The following is a 27,892-nucleotide window of genomic DNA, read 5'->3' as shown; positions in this document are numbered from 1 at the left end:
AAATAGAAAATACACTTTTGAAATGAGCATTTGTACTTTGGTTTTTATATATTGATAGTTTTATTTTTATATGTATTGTGAATTTTGGAATTATTGGTATTTTGTAAATAATTTGATACAGTGTATAAAGTTTAAAAACATTTTTATTTATTCGAGAATTATTTTTCTGAAGTGTTACCTACACTGATAAGTTTTGTCATCCACCCTAAACGTCATCCGTATGTCACGTCTGCTTATGATGTTATGATTTGCGCGGGGGTTAGCTATTGCATTAATATAGCTGATATTTTGACGTGTCAATTCTCTATTAATGAATAAGTTGTCGGTAATATAATATTAATTGAATCTTATACCAATAGTTTATCGTATTTAATTGAAGTTGAATGTAAATGTTTTTGTTCATTGATCAACTTAGCGGAACTGTTCTCATTATAAAACAAAATGGGTTTATGTAAGTGTCCAAAGAAAAGAGTTACGAACCAGTTTTGTTTCGAACATCGAGTAAATGTCTGTGAACATTGTATGGTTACAAATCATCCCAAGGTAAGTAGAGATTATTAAAACTTTAAAGTTGTTCTTGCATTTGTGCATCAGCCCGGCGTCAAAAAGATTTAACCTCACTTAAGATTTCTTTCATCCTCTTGAACTCCCACATAATTTTTGTCTCTACTGTCTTGCTGTCAAGTTCAATACACTCCCGTTCAGCATTAACCAAGAAAGAGTTCCTCTCCACTATCTGTATTCTTCAAAACCCTTTTAAACCTTTACCCAGGGTCACTAACCTCTGATCAGCGCGTTTGTCTTTTCTGCGTACTTCCCACCGGCGAGCTCCCACCCAATAAAGGATGCAAACAATCACAGACTGCCTGTGTGTTTGCCCCTCCACTCCTTCCCTTTACCTCACATACATATCACCTGTCATTTTGCCCTCTACTGTACTTTTTACAACTTGCATACATCCCCCACCAGGTATGGGTAAATACTGCAACTGCATACTTCATCAACTTACCAGATGTGGAGTAATCTTAACTTTTACCTTCCTGCCCCTTATTTTCAAGATTGATTGATTGATTGATTGATTGATTGATTGATTGATTGATTGATTGATTGATTGATTGAGTGAGTGATATGTTACGCTTGCAATTAGGTTTTCACCCGGTGGTAAGAAGACCTCCCCTTTCACTCACCCACACCCTCCCCCAGTCATCTCCTCAGATCCCTTACATCTCTCACCAAGAGCATTCCTTCCTCCAGTCTATTACAATCCCTCTCTGTTCTCCCAAGGAAAGCGTACCTCCCTCTTTCTGTTCACCTCCATTCCCTCTGGAGCTTCTACCAGTGAGCTCTCAATCCTCTATCACCACCCCTGTACACCCTAGTTAGCTGCCCCCAGCCACCCTCTCCCTTTATTCCCTTTATCACCTTATATAGTCTGACTAATCTTTCCACCCTCTGCCTCCTATGTATCACTTCCCACCCCAATGCCATAATCATTTCCTTCGGACTATGCATTTCCCTCTCTTGCTCTTCCCTTTTCCTCTACATACCATCATACACATCGCTGCTCAATGCTCCACCTTCTCCAGCTCCCTTACCTCAGTCACTAGGTAGGGGTCCCAGATCACAGCCCCATACTCCATCACTGGCCTGACCATTGTGAAGTGTGCCTTCTCCCTTACCCTCCACCCTGTTTGCTGTGGGGTTCTGCTTGGTGTTTTAATTTAGTACATTAAAATGTCCTGGCCAAAAAATAATTCTAATATGATAAAAACAATTGTCCGATCTTGGAAATTTTTTAAAATTCAACTTATCATTTATTGCTATATCACAAGATTTTGTTATGTCCAGAATCTTTCAACATACTAAATTAAAACAGAAAAGTCATGTACCACAGTCTAAAGTCTAAAGTCGTCAGGTTCAAGGGATTAACTCGGATAAGCGATTCAGAATTTTTACAGAATATTTAAAGCAAGATGTTAAACTATTTTTAATAGGTACCTACTTAATGCGTGATGAATCTAGCTAAGCTAAAAACCATTTACACTTTTTGCACATAATAAACAATGATATTGGTCAAATCACATTTAAATTAGTCACAACTTACAAAATTATATACTTCCACAACATTCAAAATGTATACAGTTGTGAAACTAAAATAATAAACCAAATGTTCTTTCAGACTATAGAAATTGTGCAGGTTGTGAATATGATAACATTAAGAAACAAGTTAATTTGTTCAAGTAAGAAACCCCAAAACACTCTTCATGCAGTCACTGTGACTAAGTAGATATAAACATAGTAGCCTACATTATTTAAAAAAGTAAAGGTTATGTTGTTGTATAGTTCTCCAATTATGAAATGGAAAGCTGTAGCAATTCACTTCAGTTCAATTGTTAAATGTATTGACGACAGTCGTCGTGCCTCCCGGGTTCAGAGGCCGTACCTGGCCACCGACGTGGGTCTGAGGTAGCGTGTTTTTCCCCTGTGAAGTGCGACGGCCAGGGACACACCCGCGTGCGCCCTAGCATGCCAATGAGTGTTCTTTCTATGTGACTTTATCATTTTATATCTGTGTGTATATATTTGTAAACGATTAAGGGCCTTAAATGCATGTAAATTACTTATTTTATTTATTGATTCTTGTGTAAATTCGCTGTTTAATTAATGTCTCGTGTAAGTCTTTATAAATAATTCTGTAACTTTTCTGAAGGGTTTCGCCGTAGTATGTAATTGCAGCCTGGCGCGCCGCGGGACGGAGCTCTCTCCCACGCCGGCCGATTTCCCCTCCCTCCCCGCCACCCGCGGGCGCCGGCCCGCGGGCGAGCGGGAAGAGGCAGTCGCGTCCTGGTCTCGAGCGGAGACAGACGTGTTCGTCGCTCCGCGAGCCGCGTACTTTGCGCTCGGGGTTAGTCGTTCGCTCAGTTCACAGTTTGTCACGGCAGCTGAGCTGCCACCGCGAACCAGCTTAACATTGTTAATTTACGAGTTTTCGGGAGACGTGTCCAGCGGGCAGTTTCTACAACGCGAACGTGGAGTTACGGGTTTCTGAACTTTCGCCGCCTAAGGGACATTACGTAACGGGCCGCGTACGCACAGCGCTCCATCTTCGAGCCCTCTCTCACAGGGTCAGCTCAGCATTGAGAACTTTACGATTCGTGTTGAAACGTATTCGCGAACAGTACGGTCATCAGGGAGTCCGGGTCGCCGCGGTAGGGCACTTGTCCCGCGACGGGTCCGCAGGCTGCGGCAGGTCTTTATACGTTAATAAAAATAGGCTCGTGGATTCGTTAATACCGTGTTCTGCTTGCGACAGCCTACCAACATTCCTCATCACTTCACTCTCCCTCCAGGTCCCGCCTATCCCGGTCCTGGCCACGTTGGCCTGGACCCACATCTCTCCGACGAGGGCAGTACGGGCATAACAGGACATTTACTTCAACGGGAAAACGGGGACCTGAAGCCGAGGGACGTCATTTGGCGCCCAACTAGTGTGGCCGTAAGCATACGCAAGCGCACGCAAGCGCGCAGGTGCAGGACAGAACGGAAGCAGGTGCGGCCGCGCGGCGTGGGAGCGGCGCGAATTCAAGACGTCGCGCCGGCGCGCCGGCGGGAGATAACGCAGCGCGGGAACGGCGCGAACACGAGACGTTTCGGCGAGAGATAGCGCGTCGTGGGGACGACAGAAATACAAGACGGCGGCGCAGCGGTATCCCGGACTGAAGATAACGCGCCGGGTAGGATCGTATTGTATTACTGGGGGAGATTGTGTTCAAGATCCGCGGATCAGTAGCATGAGAGGACAGGATGGCGTGGAAACAGGCGGGACAAGAAAGATACGATCTAATGAGTTTCGAAACAGACTTGTGTGAGGAAGGAGACTCCGCGAAAATGGACGTAAAAAACGAGGTGTGCGGGTCCGGCGGCGCGGCCGAGGGCGCGAACAGCACGGACAGCACGGTTAAGGACAGTAAACGGGAACAGGGGGACAGGCCCGCGGACATGGAGGGGCCAGTAGTGCGGTACGTGAACACGCATTTCGAGTTACCAGTGTTTGCGGGGAGAGACAACGAGGACCCGCGGGAGTTTTTGCGGGAGTGTGAACACCTCCTGAAACTATACGAAGTGCGACGGGCATAGTGGGCGTCGCGAGTGGCGGGACAGCTCCGCGGCGAGGCAAGAAACTGGTGGTCTATGGCCGGGAGTTTTGATACCAAGTGGGGACATTTTGTACGCCAAGTCGAGACGAGGTTTGATAACGATCAGGCGCGTGCCATGTGTTTGCGAACTTTTTATTGCCGGAACCAGGAGGAGGACGAGAGTGCGGAGCAGTTCATTTACGAGAAGTTGCGCATGTTCCGCCGATTGGGGACGAGTGGGGACGTGAGTGCGGCGCTGCCATCCATTGTCGAACAATTGCTACCAGAGTTCCGCCCCTTCATGAGGACCGCCACTGGTCGTGACACGGAGGAGTTCGTGGCCCTCGCCCGCGTGATCGAACGTGACATGTCGCAGTGGAGGGCGGCGCTCAGAGGTACGAGAGTTCCCCGGGTCCGTTCGGGGCCGCGGGGGGTAACGGTCACAGAGGTCACGGACAGTGACATGGCCGTCGTGAGCTACGCCGACGGCGCGGGACCGCGCAAGCCAACAGACCGTGGAGGCGCCAGGGAACGTCCGGAGACAGCGGCAGCAGGAGGAGGACGTCACGAGCCGACAGCTACGCGGGAGAGAGACGAACGTCCGCCACGATGCCGTTTTAGCCCGGAGGCATACCATTGGCATCGCCTGTGCCCCACCAGAGCCGCGTGGGAGGAGGCGCGCGAAGGCCACACGTCGCAGGCGGGAAACGCAGGACCGGGGACGGAGGGACAACTGGGTGCCGCTCCCCGGCCCACCAGCCACCGGCAGTCCCAGTAACTGACAGAACTCGTCGACCACCACCGGCGCCTACCACACCAACGTCCTGTATGCCGCCGGGGAGCAGGGGACAACGGGACTGCTCCTCATCAGCTGTCCCCACGCCGGGGCAACTGCAGGGACAGCTGACCGCCGGCGCCACCACCGCGGCCCTGAGGCCGGTTGTACCAGGGCCGGACCAGCCGTCTCGTCGACACGCCGTCGGCGAGGTGGGCCACCGGAGCATCAGCCCAGGCATCCCGCCAGCAGTCCCCGTGCGGGGGCAGCTGGATGCCGCCAGGACCTCAGCGGCCCCGACGGAGGTTTTTCCGGGGCCGGACCAGCCGCCTCGTCGATCTGCCGTCGGCGAGGTGGGCCACCGGAGCATCAGCCCAGGCATCCCGCCAGCAGTCCCCGTGCGGGGGCAGCTGGATGCCGCCAGGACCACAGCGGCCCCGACGGAGTTTTTTCCGGGGCCGGACCAGCCGCCTCGTCGACCTGTCGTCGACGAGGTGGACCACCGGAACGGAAACACGTTGGCGCCAGAGCGAGCCGCGGAATTTGCTGCGAGTTCCCCACGCCCGGACGGCCAGGAGGCCGGGGGCGGTGGGGGATGGACGACGGCACAGCTGGGGCAGGTCGGCCCCGAGGGGCCGGAGCTGCTGCGAATCCCCGTCCACGCTAACGGGCGGGAGATGCTGGCCCTGGTGGACACCGCCGCCAGCCGAACCTACATCGCGGCCCACCTGGTGAGAGCGGAGGCGGTGACGCCGCGGAGGGAGCTGGTGCAGCTGGCCACCAGGGACGCCGTCGTTGCAGCAGGGGGCATCACTCAGGTAACGATGAGCATCGTTGGTCACGTTAGCCACGTCGAGGCCTGGGTGGTCCCCGAGCTCCGCGAGGGGCTGATCCTTGGGGTCCCGTGGCTGCACGAGGTCGACGCCACCGTGGAAGTACGAGCTGGCCGGATGCACTTCGGCACCCAGGAGCGCTGGACGGTGTACGGCGTGCACCAGGTTCCCCCCAGTCCCCCTCAGTCAGTCATCCGCCTAAAGGACCTTCAGCACGGTGTTCCAGAGGAGTACGTCGATGTCATCAACCATGTCCTCACCTCTCAGGCACAGGTATTTGCGGCCGCGGACCGGCTACGACGGACAAACGTGACGGAGCACCGGATACCGATGGTACCGCACCGCCCTCCCTTTGAGAAGGTATACGGATTTGGCATCCGAGAACGGGAGGCCATACAGACTCAAATTGACGAGATGTTACGTGACGGGGTAGTTGAACCCAGCACCTCCCCGTATAACTCGCGGGTGGTGCTGGCCACCAAGAAAGACGGAAGTCTGCGCTTTTGCGTGAACTTCAAGGCGATAAACAAACTGACCATTCCCGCCCCGCCCCCGCAGATCAATATCACAGACGCACTGGCAGGACTGGGGGACGCCACTATTTTCACGACACTAGACTTAAAATCAGGCTACTGGCAGGTGCCGGTATGTCTGGAGGACCGCCCTAAGACGGCATTTACGGCACCAGACGGTCGACGTTACCAGTTCTGCGCCATGCCGTTTGGTCTCATGGACGCCCCTGCCTAGTTCCAGGCCCTGATGGTGCGTGTGCTGGATGGGTACATTGGTGAGTTCGCCAGTGCCTATCTGGACGACGTTATCATCTGGTCCAGGACGTGGGAGGAACACGCGCACTATCTGGCATTGGTGCTGGAACGTATGGCCAGACACGGACTGACGTGCGCCCCAAAGAAATGCCACATTGGGGCCACGGAAATCGAGTTCCTAGGACACATAGTGACGGCGGAGGGGTGCCGCCCCCGACCTGAGCAGTTGGAGCTAATTGAGGGAAAGAGGGCACCGAGGACCAGGAAGCAGCTCCAGAAGCTGCTGGGGCTGCTCAACTGGCTGCGGTCCTTCGTCCCCGACTTCGCCACGGTGACGGCCCCGATGACGGACCTACTGTCGCCGAAGACTAAGTTCCGGTGGACCCCCGCCGCGGACGAGGCCTTGCGACAGGTAAAGCGCCTGTTCAGGAACTGTCACACGCTCTCACGCCTGGTGCCCAGCCGCCCCATCTTCATCCAGACGGATGCGAGTCAGGAGGGGATGGGGGCGGTGTTGTACCAGATGGATGACCGGGGCGAGAGGCGCGTGATCAAGTACGCCAGCGCCAAGTTTGGGCAGGCTGAGCGGAAGTATCACGTGAATGAGCAAGAGTGCCTTGCGGTGGTCTGGGCCCTGCAGAGGTACCGTCACCACGTCGAGGGCCGCTCATTCACGCTGAGAACCGACAGCCAATGCCTCCGCTGGTTGGACTCCGCTCAGGGCCGGAAGTCTAAGTTCACTCGGTGGGCCATGCTGATCCAGGAATTCTCGTTCACGGTCGAACACATTCCTGGACGTGAAAATCAGTTGGCCGACGAGTTGTCCCGGAATCCGGATCCTGAGAATGAGTTCCACGACGACCAGGGCTGGGAGGAAGTGCTCCTCCCTGAGCGTGAGCGCGGGGTAGAGGACTCGGTGCCGCGACCGTGCGCGTTGTACGCGCTGACAAGCCCCACTGCTCCTGCACCCGACGCGCGACCTGAGACTATGACTGACCTGCTTGCGTGGGTCCACGCGGCGCAGCGCCGGGACCCCGACACCCAGACCCGACTGACAAGAGTGCGGGGAGGGGGTGGTACCGGGCTGCCGGAGTCTGAACGGGGTGCTCCAGACCAGGGGGGCTCACAGGACGAGCGGGTGGCGGACCCACGTGCCGCCCGAGGCGAGGCGCTGGGTCATGAGCTACCTGCATGACCACCCCCTGGCGGGACACCCGGGTGCGGAGCAGACGCTGCGTGAGGTCAGACGGACGTTCCACTGGCCTGGCGACGCGGCAGAAGTGAGACGCTACGTGCGGGCCTGCCTGCGTTGCCAGGAACGGAAGTCCAGGCGACCCGACGGAAAGGAGCAGCAGGTCCCACGACGGCCCCGGGATCCCTTCCACACTGTGGCGGTGGATATTATGGGGCCGTATCCTCGCACGTCCCGTGGTCGGCGATTCATTGTTGTGGTCACGGACGTCTTCACCCGCTGGGCTGAGGCGTTCGCAGTACCAAACGTGAAGGCCGGCACCGTGATTGCCCTGCTCGAGCGCGAGTTCTTCCCGCGATACGGGTACCCCGCGGTCTTGCTGACGGACAACGGGGTGCAGTTCACGGGGAGAAGCTGGCGAGTGTCCTGCGCGGGTTGGGGGGTGGAGCATCACACGACGCCCACCTACCATCCGCGCGCGAATCCGACCGAAAGGCGGAATCAGGACATTAAAACTCAGCTGCGCATCCGGTTGGACGAGGACCACACTAAGTGGGACCTGCACCTGCCGACGCTGCTGTTTTGCCTGCGCCGTCGGACGAACGCGGTCACGGGCCATTCCCCCGCTGAACTGGTGCAGGGCCGAAACCTCGCCCTGCCCGGGGAAGCGCGCGCAACCCCCGACTCGCACGACGTGACCACGGACGATCTGCGTGAGGACGCCCGACGTCGCCAAGCTGACTACCTGACTAGACGCACGCCGCAGACGCACCAGCCCCCAGCACGACTGGAGCCTGGCCAGCAGGTGTTTGTTAAATGTCACCACCTGTCGGCTGGCGAGCGGGGCTTTTGCGCCAGTCTGGCCCCTAAGTGGGCGGGGCCACAGGAGATCATAGACAGACTAGGCACCACCTCGTACCTCGTGCGTCGCGCCGACGGACGGACAACTAAGGTACACAGGGACGACATTCGACTGATAGGCGACCCGCACGACGAGTACGACCACGACGACAGCGGACCAGTGGTCGGTGACGGGGCCGAGGATGACGTCACAGAGGGTGTACTGGCCGACCTCGGCGCCCCTGTGGTGGCACCGCCGGAGCCGGACCTGGGACGTCGACGGGGACACGCCCACCCCGGGTCGCGGCGAGTGGCAGGCGGGGGCGTTGACGGGGACGGCGAAACACGGGACGGGACGTACGGGGACAGTCACGACGGTAGCGGACCGGTGGTCCGGGACAGGGCCAATGACAACGTCCCAGTAGGAATCCTGGTTGACCTCGGTGACCCTGTGGTGACGCCACCGGAGCTGGATCAGGAACGTCGACGAGGTCACGCCCACCCCAGGTCACAGTGGGGGGTTGGCAGGAGTGTTGACGGGGAAAATGACACCTGGGGCACGACACATGAACGGGACCGCACGACGACCCCGACCCAACCTCCCACGGGGGGACAGCAAGAGGAAGACGACGGTGGGCGACTGGCGAGAGGGGGTGGGGGAAGGACGCCCGTCTGAAGGGGCGGAAGGGGCCCGCGTAGCGCAAGCATGGCAGAGCTGGAGCGTTTCGTGGACCGGGTGCTCCCGCCTGATGACGTCAGCACCTACGCCAACGACACTGACAGACCACTCATCGAGGACGTGACGCATGACGACACTGCACAGGGTGACTTGGTCGACCTGAGTGAACCAGTGGTGACGTTGCCGGAGCCTGTCCAGAGACGTGGACGGAGGTACGTCCACCCCTGGGAACGGCGGGTGACAGGAACGGACGTGAGCAAGGACGTGACAGACGGGGTAACGGTCCGGCTCCTCAGTGGGGAGGGCGATGTCGACAGGGCCCAGCAGGTGGTCCTGGACTTGCCTTCCGGGGAGCCGATGACGACCGCTCACACGGGGAGGGGACTGGCGTTGCGCCGGTCCACGCGTGAGAAGTCGGCCCCCCACTACCTCCGGGACTACGAGTGGGGGGGTCAGCACAAACCCCGAGACGTGAGACCGACGACCGACGGGGGGCTACGCTGCAGCGTGATGCAGCTCCTGCTTCAGTTTGCCCGACCCAGACGGAATGACATGACGAACTCCAATGATCAGACACGTGGCCGGACGCGGACGCAATTGCCGGTCTAGGTCCGTGTCGGGGGCCAGGACGGCCTCGGGGAGGGGGGGGGCATATGACGACAGTCGTCGTGCCTCCCGGGTTCAGAGGCCGTACCTGGCCACCGACGTGGGTCTGAGGTAGCGTGTTTTTCCCCTGTGAAGTGCGACGGCCAGGGACGCACCCGCGTGCGCCCTAGCATGCCAATGAGTGTTCTTTCTATGTGACTTTATCATTTTATATCTGTGTGTATATATTTGTAAACGATTAAGGGCCTTAAATGCATGTAAATTACTTATTTTATTTATTGATTCTTGTGTAAATTCGCTGTTTAATTAATGTCTCGTGTAAGTCTTTATAAATAATTCTGTAACTTTTCTGAAGGGTTTCGCCGTAGTATGTAATTGCAGCCTGGCGCGCCGCGGGACGGAGCTCTCTCCCACGCCGGCCGATTTCCCCTCCCTCCCCGCCACCCGCGGGCGCCGGCCCGCGGGCGAGCGGGAAGAGGCAGTCGCGTCCTGGTCTCGAGCGGAGACGGACGTGTTCGTCGCTCCGCGAGCCGCGTACTTTGCGCTCGGGGTTAGTCGTTCGCTCAGTTCACAGTTTGTCACGGCAGCTGAGCTGCCACCGCGAACCAGCTTAACATTGTTAATTTACGAGTTTTCGGGAGACGTGTTCAGCGGGCAGTTTCTACAACGCGAACGTGGAGTTACGGGTTTCTGAACTTTCGTTGCCTAAGGGACATTACGTAACGGGCCGCGTACGCACAGCGCTCCATCTTCGAGCCCTCTCTCACAGGGTCAGCTCAGCATTGAGAACTTTACGATTCGTGTTGAAACGTATTTGCGAACAGTACGGTCATCAGGGAGTCCGGGTCGCCGCGGTAGGGCACTTGTCCCGCGACGGGTCCGCCAGGCTGCGGCAGGTCTTTATACGTTAATAAAAATAGGCTCGTGAATTCGTTAATACCGTGTTCTGCTTGCGACAGCCTACCAACATTCCTCATCACTTCACTCTCCCTCCAGGTCCCGCCTATCCCGGTCCTGGCCACGTTGGCCTGGACCCACATCTCTCCGACGAGGGCAGTACGGGCATAACAGGACATTTACTTCAACGGGAAAACGGGGACCTGAAGCCGAGGGACGTCATTATATACTTCAGTTGTGTAATGTTTCGTTACTCATATACCTACTATCCCTGCTATGAGGAAATGTTAATTTTTTATACTTATATTGAAATGTCCCCAACAAATCTTTGCTCAATGGGACCAAATGTGATTCATATGTAGAGGTGTGAGTGAGAAAATCCATTATGAACAAATTTCTGGACAGATATAACCACATATTTTTCTGGAGATTTTTCTTTTTTTCCAATACCAACATAAGATTGTATAAATTAAAGATAGGTTAATATTCTAAGATAATAGTACATTCTTTCTATGCTGTAGCCTAATCCTGTGTATTTTGTTTAGTATTTATCATCTATTACAAACTTTAGATATATCTTTTTACCAAAAACATTGAAGTTAAAAAAGTAGGTAAGTATAGAACTGTGGAGTATGCCTGTACCTATTTAGAGTACATTTCTTCTTTCCCAACTATTGGATCACTTTGTTTGTTATTTGGTTATGTTTGCATAAAACAATGTATAAAATTTGTTTGTTTCTGTTAAAGCATAACTAGTTTGATAATTTTCTGGATTTTAGAAAAATTTTTCCATAAATACCAAAAACTTTTACCAAAACTATATTCACAAAACTATAATTTCTATTCATATGTCAATCGTTTTTAAGAATCATGTGTTTTGTTTCAGTCATAATCATCTTAATATCACCCTACAGTATGGCTTGTGTCCAGTAGCATGTGTAATGATATTAATTTTTATGGCTTCTGGTATGTAAACTTGTTATGTGGGGTTTCCCACTGCTTTCATAATTACTTAATAGCCAGTCATGCAGCTACATTTGGCCAACAGTAAATTTTGTCCTGTAAAAAAGGTTCTGGATGTGACTGAATATTGTACTGACTCACTGATGGATAAACTTGCATGGATTGTGAACACAGCTACAGTTTGGAGACGCGATGTTTACGTTATTGTTTGTTTGTGCAGTGCATCGTACAGTCTTATCTGCAGTGGCTCCAAGATAGTGACTACAACCCAGTGTGTGAACTCTGTACCAAGGAGCTAGCCAGTGAAGACTGTGTCCGTCTCATTTGCTATCGTAAGAGCCATTTAATTCATTTCTGGTTGAGGGTGAGGCTTTAAGAAACAAAATGTATGTAGGCGTATTTCAGACCCACGTTTATTTGATTTGTTGTTAAAATTTCAATATTATAGTAGTCAACATGGCCAATAACTAACTCTGGCATTATCATGCATGGGTGCAGTTAGACCCATCATAAGACAAAATGTTAAAATATTCCACTTGTTTTTTATGTGTAAACATCTTAGCTCTTGGTATACTGCATTTGGTAGGAATAATTTTGTGAAAATATTACAGAAGTCGTAAGGAAACGTGTCACAAAGATGGCGGACCCACATGTAGCAATATAAACACGTATTAAGTCCCTTTTGCAAACATTAAGGGACATACAAAACATATTGGTGTGCAGAAATAAACTTTATATTAGTATAATTATCCTTAATACTTTATGTTATAATTTATATTTATAAAAATAAATATTGACAACTTAAAAAATTAGGCTATACAATTTCGACAATCCTTAGTTAACATTGAAATGTAGAGATAGCCTAGATATAGTTTATGCCACGTTAAATAAAAGAATATTGTGGTTAAATTTTTACTCTTAAATCTTAACTGTATAATCAGCTCAATAAGGTTAAGTTTTGTTTTTAGGAAGTATTTACAGACTGATTTCTGTTCTCAAGTTTACAAAATATATTCCGGAATAGTTTTATAAAGGTTGGGGGCACGCAATAGTTATATAGCCCTGGCCACCAAACTGAAATTTGCCTTATTAATGAGGTTAGATGTTTACACATCACTGGTGAATACTGAAAGACTCTCACTTTTTTTTTTTTTTACTTTATATGTAATTCTGTGTCAACAATCATTCATTCACTAACTTTGTTGTTGAGAGATATTCTGATGGGTTTTATTAGCTAACCCCCCCCCCCGAAACCCACTGTTGCAGTCACTCTTTTGTTATTGATATTATTCTGTCTTTTGGTTCCACCACCTTGTATGTCCTGCTGCATGGCTAAAAAGGAAGGGAGTGTTAAAAAGTCAGTCTGGCTTGGCTTTCATAGTTGTTTCACATCCAAGCAAACAATTTTACAAGCCCTGCTGAAGAGCATATCGTGTGATCAAAATTTTGGTTTTCAAATAATGTTCAGTCCCTTGATGTCACTAAAATGTCATACTTTGATTTAGCATAATATTTTGGAAATACATTGCAGTTTCACCAGCATAAGTCAGCAATGGCATATGTCTAACATATCATATCAAATATCGTAATACGACAATGTGGGAAACTCTGGCCAATTATCACTGGCGAAGCGTGACACAATTTACTGCATTGCTTTCAAGCTATTTTTGCTTCACGCCGCTAGATGCCAATACTCTCGCGCACTTAAAACAAATTGTAAAAACACGTAGTTACACTCCATGCTGTCAGGTTCGCTGACATCATTTGTCTCGCGTATTTCTTAAGAGTTTCCTGTATTGTCCCTATACAATTTTTTGATTATATTACATCCATCTTCCCCTTGCAAGAATCATTCAGAGAATATGTTAGTGACCTTTTGTCATTCAAGTTGTCTTTAAAGACTTTTTTAGGGCACGTTCTAAATTTTTGAGGATGGAATTTTTCATTTACCGTTTTTTATTATAACCGCTATTGTTTCCATAGTAATTTTGTGTGTTCCATTAATTATTTAATTAATTTTATGAAATATAAGGTGTATTAGATTAAATAAGAGAAATTGGAACTTGATAATTATTAAGATGTGGTTCATTACACTAAGAATCAAAAAATATCTGTCGTTATACAGTTACTCAACCTTCTTTGGCACTATGATTTACATTTGGAAACATGCTGGGTAGTTTTTAGGGTAGTCAGTGTGAGAGCCTAACAGCTGTGACTGAACTGAAGCTGGCAGCTTGTTGGAGTGCTGACAGTGGGCACCCTGCCCGGGGTTGCAGATGTGTACCACTGGGCCTGCCTGGACCAGTACGCCCGGCAGCTGCCCGCAACCACCGCCCCTGCCGGCTACGTGTGCCCCTCGTGCAAGGTGGGCCTGTTCCCCGCCGCCAACCTTGTCTCCCCTGTCGCCGACGTCTTGCGGGAGAAGCTGGCCGGCGTGAACTGGGCCCGAGCTGGCTTGGGGCTACCACTGGTGAGGCCTTGTCGTGTAGCGTGTCATATGTGTTATGTATCTATAACATACATGTATTTACACAACACACACACACACAAACACAAAATCCATCCACCTTCATTCTTCTGTCTCAAGACAGGTTTCATGTACTTAAGAAGTCAATCAGCAACAAGTTTCCGGCTGAGTCTTCCCCCATTGCCATTCTCGACATGCTGTAGTGGTGTGAATTTCTAGCACTTGCATGCTCAAAACAGTTTAGGGGATTTGTTGCTACAGATTATGATGTAGTTGCAGTTACTTGTGTTTTTAAATGGACCATACATACCATTGCTCATTTACCTGTAATTTCGTATTTCTATTAATTTCAGTGATTCCTATGCATTTGCATACATTTTACCCTATTTTAAATTTAACACTAAAAATTCTGGTTTATTTCAGAAGTTCAATAAACAAGTTTTAATTACAGTAGGATTTCACCACAGTCATTTTTTAAACTGATGTAATAAAAAATGCAGAGTTTTGAAATAATTTGCCTAGAATTTTATGTATTTTGCACTACTGTAACAGCACTGTGGCTAGCTAAGGCTAGCTGAAATGAGTGTAAAAGAGTAGATATTACCCCAAGGTTAAAATATATTCTGGAATGTGAACAAAGTGGATACAAGTAAAAGTAGTGAGCATGAGCCCCCTCAGTTACTTTTTAATTATCAGGAAATAATAATGACAGAAATGAGATTAGAACTATAATCCTCGGGTAACTGTACTGTGTAAGCACTACACAACCTGACCCCATGTGAACAGCTGCTTTATGTCATGTCATCTTAAAAATTTTGCCAGTTTTTTTATTAAATAATTGTTCTCGTGTTTTAGGAGTTTGTTGTTTACTTGAAATCAGTATTGTAAAATTGATTTACAAATGCCTGATATACACTAGGTTTACTTACTTTGTGCGTGGTTGAAATTTGCTGGTGCATTGTTAAATAATCTAACTAAGATTTAATTTCTTTTTACAAATAATTAGTTACATAGTCTGTGATTTTTGCAGTTACAATAATAAGTGTTTTATGGCTTTTAATGCATACATTGATTTATTCATAAATTGCAGCTTTGCAATGCATCTGCACCATACTGTAACTACATACTACAGCTCTTTTCACCTGGTGGATTGATATTGGACTGCATGTGACGAGTGTCTAATGTGAGAACTAATCCCGTCTCCTAGCTGAGTGAAGGCCACGAGCAGCGGCCGAGCGTGGAGAGCCGAACTGTGCCGGCGGATAACGGTTCTGGAGGGACCGCGAACCACGCTGATCTGGCGACTACCAGTCAGAGGCAGAGCACGCCCAAGAAGCCGGTTGTGCCCACGTACGATGCCAACCACTCGATGCCTGGAGGCGGCCCGCACTCAGTAGTCCACGTTGATGATGCTCCGTCTGCTTTCAGCCGCAGTGATAGCTTCCCAGTCACAGGTAGTGCAGAGCATGTGCAAAATAAGCATGCTCAAAGCTTTTCATTAAAGATAGTTTGATTTCCACATTTCTTCGATTCCGATTCCACAATTTCCCTCGATTCCAGGTTTTATTCCGATTATAATTACCAATTTTACAAACCCATGATTTTGTGTTCTAGTGAAATTCCTCTCTTCTGCCATGCTCTTTAAATGTACTTTTTGTTGGGTTTCACTTGATTTATGTCCGTGAACGTTTACATTGATATTAAAACACTAATTGATGATGTGATATTTTGAGTTCATCATGATTCAAATTCACAATAGATTTAATAAGGCAAGCTATTGGGGTCACTGCAAATGAAATTTCAACATGAACGTAAAAACAGTGCATTTTACAAAAATTTATTTACACACAGGCAGCAACATGTTATGCACAAATAATAAATCTTAGGCATTTAATTTAATTACTTAGAATTGGATTTTAAACCAACTTATTTTTAGTAGAAAAATATTTACGTAAAAGTATTGAAAATATCGCACTAAAAAGTTTATGAACAACACAGTTGGCAAGCCTGCTTTAAATTTATTAACTTTAACATGGCGTTAAGATTACCTGTCAAATTTGGAAGTTACAGATATTATGTTTACGAGTGAAGAGAAAAGTTACATTTATTGTTGTGTTTATGAAATAAAGTTATTATATTGAAATGAGGTTACAGTATTTTTCCCACAAGTACAGAAATCCATTTTTGGCTCAGTGTTGCTAATTATATGTGATTGCGGTTGTGATCTTACTTAAAATAATCTACTACGTCTTTTGTATATTAGTGTTAGGCAAGTTGCGCCAACATTGTCGGCTTACTGGCCGGAAAATATCGCAATTGTGGCTAGAATCTCGTAATGTGACTATTCTAACTATTCTAAATATGATATGATTATTCATACGGTACAATTCCTTGCAGCTTGAGAATCAATGGTTCCGATTGCAGGTGGAATCCAACCACCGAAGAATCAACATGCCCATCCTTAATTATCATCTATCAGCATTATTTTTGAAGTGAAACATCTGCATATCCGGTAGGATTAGTCGAGAAAAGAGCGTAACAAAAAACAAAAAAATTCTATGCTCAGGAGTAGAGCGCTCAATTGGAGAGGGAGAATAACGAATAAAGTAGAATCTGTAACTGTAAGACTGTTTGCAGGTTCTCCATCACCATGCTTGTCACACTTGTGCACTGCCAGTGTGAACTTCCATTGTGTGTGCCATTGAAGGGGAATTTTTGTATCATAGTTTAATAGCCTAAATCACAGATGGCAGCAGAAGTACTCAATAGCACTTTTGCATTATAGTACACTTTCATACTAGCTCATTCACATACTTCCTCTCTTCAGATACTCGCTCACGTTCTTGTAAACTGCCTGTACACTTATACACGTGTTTCAAGTATTTGTCTACTCTACAAATGACCTATCCTTCTACCTGTGAAGTTGCACTTCTAAAATGCATGTAGGCAACACACCTATATTTTAACTGTAAATTAAATGTAGAAAATATCTCTGGGGCTGTTAATTTGGAATTCTTCAATTTAGGTAGGCACATCTTGATTTTATCAACACTCATTGTTCCTTAAAATTTGTCTGTACAACATAGTCGTCTATATCTATTGAACATACATCATCAAACCATACGTCTCTTGGACTGTCTAAATGTGAAAATTGCATCAAAATTGGCATTTTACCACTTGGATTCATGAAAGTCATGTTGTCATGTCTCTTGCAAGAACAATTCACATTGTACTAATCAAATTTTTACATTCATTTAATATATTGATTTTTATGATAGTAGATTTGTTTCATATTACACTTGCTCATGTTTAATTTTGCATGTTATATATAAAATATATCCTTGTGGCATAAAAAAAAGACTAAGAAAATTTTATTAAAATGTCCTGTCAAAGTTTTGAAATTGGTTCATCAGGTATTTGTAGACACTTATTTGCTCAGTGTATTTTTTCAGTATATGAAGAATCTGTGACTTGTCTGATATATTAAGATTCAAAAGTATTAAAATGAATTTATGCTACAAGCCATAATAACTAATAAGTTAACTATATTTATCCGAAAGGGATTTTCCTTCATTGTGCAATTTTGTTTTAGGTAGTTTCTTAAATTTTTTCTTATTGTGCAGGTCAAGTACCACGTCGTGTTTTTCAAGCGCTCGACGATCCCAAAGACGTGTCGTTTGACCACGACGAGAACAAGTATAAGCGAAGGTCAGCGCTGGAGTGGTTTGCACGATGGTGGAAGTGAGTTACTTTATGCATCAATGCAATGTTTTTTTTTTTTTTTGCTATGGCTAAGGAGCTAACAACCATGAAGCCTATGAGAGCTCCATCATATGGTTTATTGTAAATTAAAAGATGTAAATACATATTACTGTAAGCAGTACTGTATGTAGGTATTAAAAAGTCTTTGTCTGTAGGGAAATAGTGCTGTATGATGTATCCTTTCATTACAGCTTTTAATGAAATTAGAGCTGGGCCGATCACCTATTTTGTTGATCATGCCGATGCCGATCATCTGCTGCCGATCTTGCCGATCTTCTGAGCCGATTAGAGCCTTTCAAGTACCTCTGAATTGATTAATTTTGTAATAAACAAAATTTTAAACAACCTGAAAAAAAAAAAAAACTGGAAATGTGTGGCCTATCCAAGCAACATCACAGGATTTAAAATTGACAGTTTTTTAATGTAAGTGTGAATTACTTAAGGAGAGAATTTCAAATTTAAATTTTCAATACTAATTACAATTACAACCAAAACTATAAACGGTGAAATATTCCCAGACGAAACTACTTTTCTTTTACATGAATACTTATAAATCACCACACACATGCACACACTCTTAACTGCATTAAAATATAATAAGGTCAAACCAAATCTTCACCTAATCACAACTCCGTCATTCTGTGATCCGTGTGTGCCGGTAGACGTCAGCGATGATACTTTAATTGCCCTTCCTTCCCCCCAGTGCCGCCAACAAACTTTCAATAATTCCCGATTGTAAGTTAATTTGTGAATACGAAATACCACTAAATGGGGAACAAAACTCATCATCAACCAGGTTTTTATACAAAAGAAAAATAAGCTCTATTTCCCGCTTAACAGGATAAGAATATTAATTTCGCTAAACAAAACTTTCGATAGGCCATATTTAGTGAGAAAAAACTAAATAGATGAATTCCAGAAGAGGTAGTTGTTTACTAACCACGAGACTACTAGCGCCATTAATCCGTACGAATTCCGTCGTGCGACGCGCGTCACTCTAATCTCTGGCGTCACATAACCAACCTAAACAACAGTTGCCATTCGCCATTGCGGTAATATTAACAGTAAATGGTAAACAAATACATAGTTTTCGGTTCGTAAATGATAAGAAATAACTTTGCAATTAGTATAATGGAAAATTATTTTACTGAAAGTACCGTTAATATACGTGGAAATTGATACTTAGGTATGTAACTGTTCAATGTTTATAAAACTTACGCTATTTGTTTACTTTATTGGTATATTTTTTTCGTGAGTGGTTAGTTTTAAATTATTAAATCCTATTATTTTTCGATGAACAATTGAATTTTCTTCCCGAAAAGTACTGTAAACAAACATGGAAAGTTGTTAGGTATAGGTAATTATTCAATGTTATAAGTTTGCAGTAGGAGACCAATGATCGGCTCAAATAATCGGATACGTTTTGCCGATCATTATGATCGGCAAAATTAACAAAATCGGCAGATTATTACGATTGGGGATCAGCATCGGCCCAGCTCACATGACTTCTGCCTCTCATAGTTTTCAAACAGATTCCATAACTCTTGATTTGTTCATTTTTTTTATTTGTCATTTCTTGTTGAGTTTTTTTAAGCATGTGTTTCTTCACCATTTGCTGAGGCAAAACAGTAACTACTGTAAAATGTTGCTAGATATTAACCCCTTTGTGTGCTTCATAGATTACTTAAATGGAAATTACATACCACCATGGAAAGTATATAAAAATATATTAAATATACTGGGGATTGTTTTAATAATGTGGTGTGTTATATACAAAATTCTTTTAAATTGTGATGCACAATGCATATAGACAATTAGTCACTAGTCTATACTTGTTGCTTTTGTTCTGCGGCAATGGCATGCTATAAATTCTCAGGTGGATATGTGGGCCAACATCTACAAATATTATAGATTCAACGATTGTTTCACATAAATGCCATGTAATTATCCTGTGTTGTGCTATGTATTACCATAAGTGTAACTCCCAAAAAAAATTATGTGCTACTTTCAGAGCAGAAATAAAACAATTTATTTTTCCTAAAGATTTTATTGAGTTATGAATTTACTATTTTTTCATACTTGCAATCAACTTAACAGCATTACAGTCAGCAGCAACACATCACTTGACACAGTACTTTTCAAAAGAGAGGATTTGCTTGTTTACATAATTTTATTTTGTTGGTTAAAATCTGGTTAAGTAAGGTGAAACGGGAGAGAAATAATGGGCTAATACCACAGCTCTCAAACTCTTGCAAGAATTACCTTCTCATCACTCGAAGATGACAGCGTGATTACGGGGTGGTTGCAGGTCGATGTCAGGTCCATCACACCCTTCCAGGAGGGGCGGGGCTCACCTTTACCGTCGCTACTGGATGGCTGTCATCCTCTTCATCGTTGGACTGCTGACGCTCATCGCAGTCTTCTCGTGGCTCGGCCGCATCGCCACTGCAGATGACCCCAACCTAGATCCTCACCAGAATCCAAATGTCCGTGTAGAGTAAACCGAAGGGATACTGTTATACGCATTCAGTGTGAACGTGTTTGTGTCAGTGATGGCGTGTGAGAGAAAATTCTGGCCATATGGGGTTTGTTCTAGGCCCCTGTACATCCCAATAAATGTAGCAGCATTTAATGATTATAAGGAATACATTCCTTCTGTATGGGGATGTATGAATGTGTTTTTAAGGTGCAATTTTTAAAATGAACAGTAACATTTTTAATAAAATTTATTAATCTAAAAAATGATTTATTTCAAAGAAGAGAGGTAAAAGCATGTGTGAATTTCACAATAAATTTTTTGTATAACTGTTTTTTTCAGTCTGGTCATAGTTGTATCCAACACTACAAATTATTTGTACCTCTCTTTAACAAACTAGGTATTTTTTTCTTATTTTGTAAAAAGTTGGTATATAATAAATTCAGTAAAATGCCTCAACATTTTTTCATTTTCACTAATAATCTGTTCATAAAGTTGTGTTAAAAATTAATTAGATTACATTATATTTTATGTAGCCTGTTTATTTATAAAATTGAAACCGAATGCAATATCCAAATTTAGCTATAAAATCATTGTCACAAAAACAACCCCACACTGTAATGTCGGTTGCCAGATTGTTGTGTCATGTCTGAGAGACACACAGGGCTACCAACTTATTGGCAGCCAGTAATACTTTATAGTAGTGCAAGAAATTCAAGTCACCTAACTCCAAAACCTTACCTACAACTGGAGATTTAATTAGTGCAACTATTAAAAACATAGCTAAATCAAAGGGATTACCTATATTTTGACTTTTATTGTATCAACAGTAAAGCTGTTTTTGATGCATTGAATGGTTGAGAGAACCAGTCCAAATAATGTGACATGATGTCAGGGGGGATGTGTGTAATTAACGTTTATGGATGTTCGTTGTTAAATCTTGAGCACTACCTTGTGGATGGGCACTTGGACCTAGCTGAGACTCTGAACCACAGGTACCGTGCAGGTACTAGGCTCGATCAATTCTACCCGCAGTGTATCAGACCATGAAAACTCGCCACTGACCAGACGCCTTAGTCTCTCAGTAGTACACACGTGGTTGCTAGAAAGTATGTGGCAGGTGTTCTGGTAAGATAAGATTTATTTGCAATAATCACTACACAGAGTAATTAAGAGAAATAATTGCACACAATCTGTTTAGATGCGGTCCAGGGCATCACGTGACCAAGACTAGAAAAATCATGTTCTTGGATGGTTTAAAATATCTGCAAACAAAATTAAAAATATTTAGGTAAAAATCTACCTACCAAGCAATCAGACCTAAACCTAGCTCAAAATTGGTCTAAATTGCACAGGAAAAAAAGCACTTGAAGAATTACCGTATTTACTCGCATATAGGTTGCAGCAATTTTACCAGATTTGATGGGGAAAAAATGAAGTGCGACCTATATGTGAAGAAATTTTTTTTTTTTAATTCTTGAGAAATTTTTTTTGCAATATTTTGCTTTAAAATGCGAAAAAGAAGTTTATATAGGTATAGGCAAATTTATTTACAATGTACACATACAGCGAAACCCCTTATTTACGTTACCGTTATTTACGTTTTCCCATTATTTGCACTATATTCTTCAGGTCCCGTTTAGTTCCCATTTAGTCCAATAAAATACTTTCACACAAATTACGACTCAAAAATCGGATCCATCCCGCTATTTACGTCACGTAACAATGATAAACAACCAGAAAATACCGTGGGTACTTTAAGAGTAGATAAGATTAGCTAGTAGGCCTAAAAACACTAAAAACATCGTGAAAAACGTAACGTTTATAGTCGGCAATGAACATTTTAAATCGCAAAATATACATATTTTATAACATGAAAAGTTGCTTTTATTTCTAAACATGTAATAATTTAAGCCTAGGCGTGTAAAAGTCAGAGAAATTATAGCAGGAGACAATCTAAAATGCACGAGGGAAAAACGTAAACTCATGAATGTATGAACGTGGCTGATTGTTAATTTCTGATACTGTATTTATGTCACAACTTAGCCGAAATACTGGTACGAGACAAACTTCACAAGATAAAATGAGCGGAGTCTTGGTAACTGTTTTATACGTATTTTATAATTTCAGAAGTATTGTACAGTTGACGCATATTTTTTAAACTAACAATTTATTTCTGGGGATCGTAATTAATTAATTATTGGTATCAAGACATCAAGATGGACGTAAACTTGAACATGTCACGGCAGCGAGAAAACTGGTGCGTATACCAATAAACTGGTATTAGAACTGGACAAAACTGGTACACGGGAGGTGGAGCTTATATTTTGTTCCGCTAAGCTCGCATCTATTGGCTGGCTGCTGATGCAAGGTCACGAGTCTGGGCGGAGCGTTGAGTGAGTTATACTGCGCATGCGCAGCTCAGTAAACAAAGAGAGCCAGCAGGCACGCCGTAACAGTAGCTGATCGAGTACAATGACCTTTCTCCGCGCACCGCGCACGGCGCGGTAATGAATTACTGGTGCAACCTATATGGGGGGGAATCTTAAATACCAAATTCAAGACCTCAAATTATGGGTGCGACCTATCTGCGATGGCGACCTATATGCGAGTAAATACGGTAGTTGTATTCAAAAATACATTCAAGTTCCAAAAACATATGTTACTGTTAATGGTTGATAATAGAAATAACGTCTCTCTGACAAAAACTGATTTTTACTACTTTTTTAATTAATCTTTCACATGGCAGCCATCTTTCAACTATGAGAAAAAGTACTTGACAAAAAATAAATCTTCACATGTGCAAACAACAGGGTTCATTACTTAGCCTCGATATTAAAAACTGTTCCATCAATTGAATTATGGTTGTTTACAATGCATGGAACCGATGGCTGAGAGACCATGTCTGCTTGTCATGGCCACTTACTGACTAAAATTCTCCACTCTAGGCCTTCGCTGCCACCTGTGGTCATAAAGTTCTAATTAACTGTCCAAAGTAAGGTTAATAATAGTGTGGCCCAGACTACAGGCGTGAAGTACTTCACTAAATTAATTATATTGAATTGGCGAGCTGTTGCCCAACACGACTACTCTCTCAGGTGACTTAATATCAACTGACATGACCGCTCTATGACTCCAACTCCAGCTTCATATCAACTGGGAGGAGCTGGACTCGTGCCGCCATCAACAACCAATCACAGAGCCACTTACAATTTCAACCAATGGCAATATTAAACGCAGAAAAATCCATAAATCATGGGCACTTAGCAACAGCACTTGGGCTAAATCAAGAGTTTTTCATACGCTTACAGAACTCTCTTTCTAACTCCTATGTGCCTGGCAAAATTGTTACATCAGCCAGCCCTCGGACAAAAACAAAACGTTTGCTAATAATACAAAATAAAATATGTGGACATACATACAAACTTAACAAGCAAGCAAAAATTGGTTAGAATTATTTAAAATAAAGTAAGTAAACTAACTAATCAGAACTATGAAAGAACATGAAAAATGTAAATTTTGATCATAAAAGCACAGAATTGACTTACAAAAACCTCTGAAATAGGCAAATAACTATTACTGAAAACATACTAGAAAAACTAACCATAGATAATTTCTGATTGTAAAAACTAATAAATGGGCGTTAGAATTGTTAGAACCCGGGGTAGGCCTTGAAAAGAAAAGGTTTAAAAATAATTAAGTGGAAAGCAGATGTCTTAAGGTGCGATGATGGCTGCTCCTACTCCAGGTGACTATCTAGCGGTCTGCACAGGAAGACTCCCAATGAGCTTTAGGGCGGACTCAGAATTGTGCTGTGGCCGAAACAATATAAACCCTTCATTATTCAAACAAAACATATACTAAAACTCTGATGAGGTTACACTTGTTATTTAAATCCTCAGACAATGTAGAGTTGTTAAAATAAACCACTTGAGCAGGGTGAATTCGGTGCACATATCGCTGCTCTATCATTAAATTTACCTGCAATACATAACTACTCCGGGGCTTGAAATAAAAAGTAAAAATAACAATTACTATCTTAATCAGCTAATTTAATATTATTGTGGTTCATAGCACAGACTCTTCACATGTCTCTTGCGGTGGTGGAGCGAGACATGCGTGCACACACACACACAAATACTACTGGTAAGAAGTTTGAAAATACATGGCAGAGGATGTTGTTGAGAAAAAAAGGGGGGGGGGGGGGGGGTAAGGGGGACGAAATTGAGCGGGTAAAGACATATTGGGCTTAAGGGAGGGCATAGCCCTGGTCAAAGTCAGGTATGAAACACTAAATTTAAAAAATATATATATATATTTTAAAACTTATTTGTTGGAACATTATACAAATATCTGTGTAAGTGTTGAGTATGTTTTTAAGGTTTTTTAACATAATTTTTTCATCAAAATACTTTTATTTGGTTTGAAAAAATTTGAGTGGTAGTATTGGATGGATGGAAAATAACGTCATATTCCTCCATCAAATAGAGTAGGCCCGATAACTTCAAACATGTTTTAAATACTGTCACACTGTCAAAGTTTATTATTAGAATAAGCCAGTGCAATATTTTTTTTTTTTAATTTTAAAAATATTTTTAAAATAATATAATGCATCACATTTGTGGATGGAATATTTTAACCTGTTTTGATTTTTATGTTTTTATCAACACTAAAAAATATTTAATTTACGTAACTATCTGTACATAATAAAATTAATAAACTGTAATATTTCAAAGGTATACAAAGATTAACTGCTTTTTCCAGTGAAATTATTTTACAAATGACATTCATACCAAAAATATTTTACCTTCTCAACATCTTAATCTTCCACGTGTCTTTCCCCATTTTAAAGATTCAATGAGGAAATATCTGCCCTTGCCATTTTCGCCGGGCAGGGTTCTGATTGCGCGATTACGTACAGCATCCTTCGAACCGGTCCCATATACAAAATATTATGATTGGAACTAAAGCCATTCAACTTTATTAAATGTACATGTACTAGTGAAGTTTTCGGTGTTGTCATAGCCCCCAACTTTACTGGACAGTGTGACAGGGACTGACAAAGGACTCCTTACAATTAAGGGGTTTACCTGGCTGAGCACATAAGCTCTAAAAGCTTGGGTGGGCTAGGTGCAATACTTGTTCGTGCATTACACACCTCTTCGCCTCTGTGTGTAGCACCGAACTGGTGTGCGGTCTTCTCGTCAGAAACATGTCTCTGTGGGACTTCAGTTGTGACCCTAATACTGTTGTTACGTGTGCTCCCGCACTACATACATGATGACATCTACGCGGCGCCTAAGCGCGCGCCCGATGCTCCGTGAACAGGGATTGCTGCACGCTGTGCATCAAACATCGGAGCCGCTCGAAAATGCTCGGCGGACTTCGTGTGGCTGGCTTTGAACCGGACATCGCCTGTGCGGCGTTTCCGGTCATGTAGGCCCAGAACAGTCTCCTATGTTTTATTCCTCAAGTTTCAGCGTATATAAGGTCCCAAATTTGCTGAGGGGAAGAGAGGCAGCTCCAAATCGACCACCGAGGCGGGGAGTTGCTGCCGCCCGAAGCTACACCGTCAGAACTTCGCCTGCCTGCCGTCACGCTGCCCGAAGAAACTCCGACCAGCTTGGTAAGACGCTTCATCATAAAACTGTTGGCCCAGGGAACAACGACACAGTTAAGGAAGCTTTACCAGTCGGAGTAAAACATAAAGAAGAGGGGCTACTGGTGACGGAGGCAGGTTTTTAGCTGACGGTGTTTGAGCATTAAAAACCCACCGACAAGAGACATATTTTTTTTTATATTGCTTCGACAGTAAATCCCGATAGCATTTTGAAGAAACATGTGAAGTTCAATATTGTCAATAAGTTCAATACTTGGTTAAGTCGTTCCTGTTCTCAAACCAAGATTTATAGACACTCTTTCTTAATTCCAAACAAAGACTTAACAGCAATAGTCACGTCACTACAGCATCTGAACTACATGTTTTGAATTACGTGTTAAGACATAGATTGAAATTGAAACATAAACGAGACCTTTGCCAATTGAGGGCATTAACTGGTGGTTAACGTATATATCACTAGTTTAGGTGTTGAATAATATGTAATAATTAAGTTGTTAAGAGTAAATGGATTAATGTAATGTTCATATGTGTGAGTCTTAACTGAACCGCAAGTCAGATAACGTTTGTAATATTCTTTTGTGAAATAGCATTACAGCTAATATCTTTGCAGTATACGTATTTTCTTAATATATTCAAAATTGCTGTTTGGAGCAGTTCAGTATGATTTATTTTTGCTTTGACAGTGTAACTCGACACTTGGCCGTCGCAGTAGTTGGCGAGCCGCAAGGCCAGTGCTTTTTGTTAAGGTGGTGTTGCTAAACCAAAGGTATCTGCTAATAATTTGTTTTGTCTGTTCACAGTTACTGTCCAATTCTGTTAAGAGTGAAGCCTCCGAAAACGAATGTACTTCGATACATTATCCTATGTTGAATATTTGTATATATGTCATTAAGAGTACGTGTTGGTTATGAATAAAAGTGTAACACATTGCACACCTCTGTCTTACATTTCACCTCTTGTGTCCCTCGTGTTTAACACGAAAGGTTACACTGTGTTGTGGAGTATCAAAGGTAAGGCTCCCTACAAATACCTCTCCTACTTACAATATTCTGTACTAAAGTTTTCGTACCTAAAAATCTCATGAAAACATTTTAATTTAGCTTTTTTTGATGTCAAAAAAATAAATGTCAAAAATGAAACCACGAATGAAATGATCATATTAATGTTGAATGGTCTTTGAATTCTTAAATGCATTTTATAATTAGTTGCTTTAAATAAAGTTTAAAGATTACCAAATGGCGCCATAACACCTGGATCTCGGTACGGGAGCGTACGTAGAATTTCATTTGGGAGAGGCTGGGGGTGGAGAGGGTTTTAAACCACTTTGCCCACTGTTTGCGTTAAAATATTTCAATTTTAAGTGGTTAGTTTTTTAAGATTTTGGGTTGTGGGGGAGAGGGGTGTTCAACACCTTATAAAAATTTTTTTGCTTTAACTTTTTATAAATAATTGATATTTCCTTCTTCTATTCATAAATAATTAACTATTTACTTTGACTTCACTCCACAATGAGAACATAACATCCTTACATGCCAGTTTACTAGTTTCAAGCCCATAGGGCATGTCTTGAGTTCAACTTACAAACTTACAAATTTCATCATGAAAAAATAAGTTTAAGATCTATGTACAACTTATGGTCTAAAGTGCTTCCAAATGTGTGTGCACAATTATGTTAATTAAAGAGAAAGTATTTAAGATGAAACAGGAAGCATTTAACTTTTTTTTTTTTTAAAGTTCTACAACTGCAAAACGTATTGCTGACATATAATATTTTCATTTAAATAATTAAGGGTAACACTCTTACTTCGCATACATTTTTGTGTCATGGAGAAATATTGTGATGTTTAGAGGAGGATTATCAATATTTATGCCAAAAGTA

At 44.0% G+C, this 27,892-nt stretch overlaps 1 protein-coding gene and 1 long non-coding RNA gene across 2 annotated transcripts; both read left to right on the top strand.

Annotated features, from left to right (window-relative positions):
* The first annotated feature begins 126 nt into the window (after positions 1 to 126).
* Positions 127 to 24,569, top strand: LOC134530621 (zinc finger protein-like 1). Its single transcript, XM_063365619.1, has 6 exons — positions 127 to 543; positions 11,909 to 12,020; positions 13,965 to 14,158; positions 15,363 to 15,609; positions 17,779 to 17,896; positions 20,226 to 24,569. The coding sequence occupies exons 1-6, from the start codon at positions 442 to 444 to the stop codon at positions 20,416 to 20,418; spliced, it is 966 nt and encodes a 321-aa protein (XP_063221689.1). The 5' UTR covers positions 127 to 441; the 3' UTR covers positions 20,419 to 24,569.
* Positions 24,570 to 24,621: 52 nt separating this feature from the next.
* Positions 24,622 to 26,945, top strand: LOC134531439 (uncharacterized). Its single transcript, XR_010074993.1, has 2 exons — positions 24,622 to 26,019; positions 26,814 to 26,945. It is a non-coding gene; the product is annotated as an uncharacterized LOC134531439 (long non-coding RNA).
* Positions 26,946 to 27,892: the final 947 nt, after the last annotated feature.

The sequence above is a fragment of the Bacillus rossius genome, chromosome 3 (genome assembly GCF_032445375.1).
Source record: "Bacillus rossius redtenbacheri isolate Brsri chromosome 3, Brsri_v3, whole genome shotgun sequence".
Lineage (NCBI taxonomy): Eukaryota > Metazoa > Arthropoda > Insecta > Phasmatodea > Bacillidae > Bacillus > Bacillus rossius.
This window is presented reverse-complemented; position numbering and strand designations above follow the sequence as displayed.

Coding starts and splice junctions, on each gene's coding strand:
- LOC134530621 (XM_063365619.1), top strand. CDS start 442: ATGGGTTTATGTAAGTGTCCAAAGAAAAGAGTTACGAACCAGTTTTGT. Junction 14,159..15,362: donor CTGGCTTGGGGCTACCACTG/GTGAGGCCTTGT, acceptor CCCGTCTCCTAG/CTGAGTGAAGGCCACGAGCA. Junction 17,897..20,225: donor TGGTTTGCACGATGGTGGAA/GTGAGTTACTTT, acceptor GGGTGGTTGCAG/GTCGATGTCAGGTCCATCAC.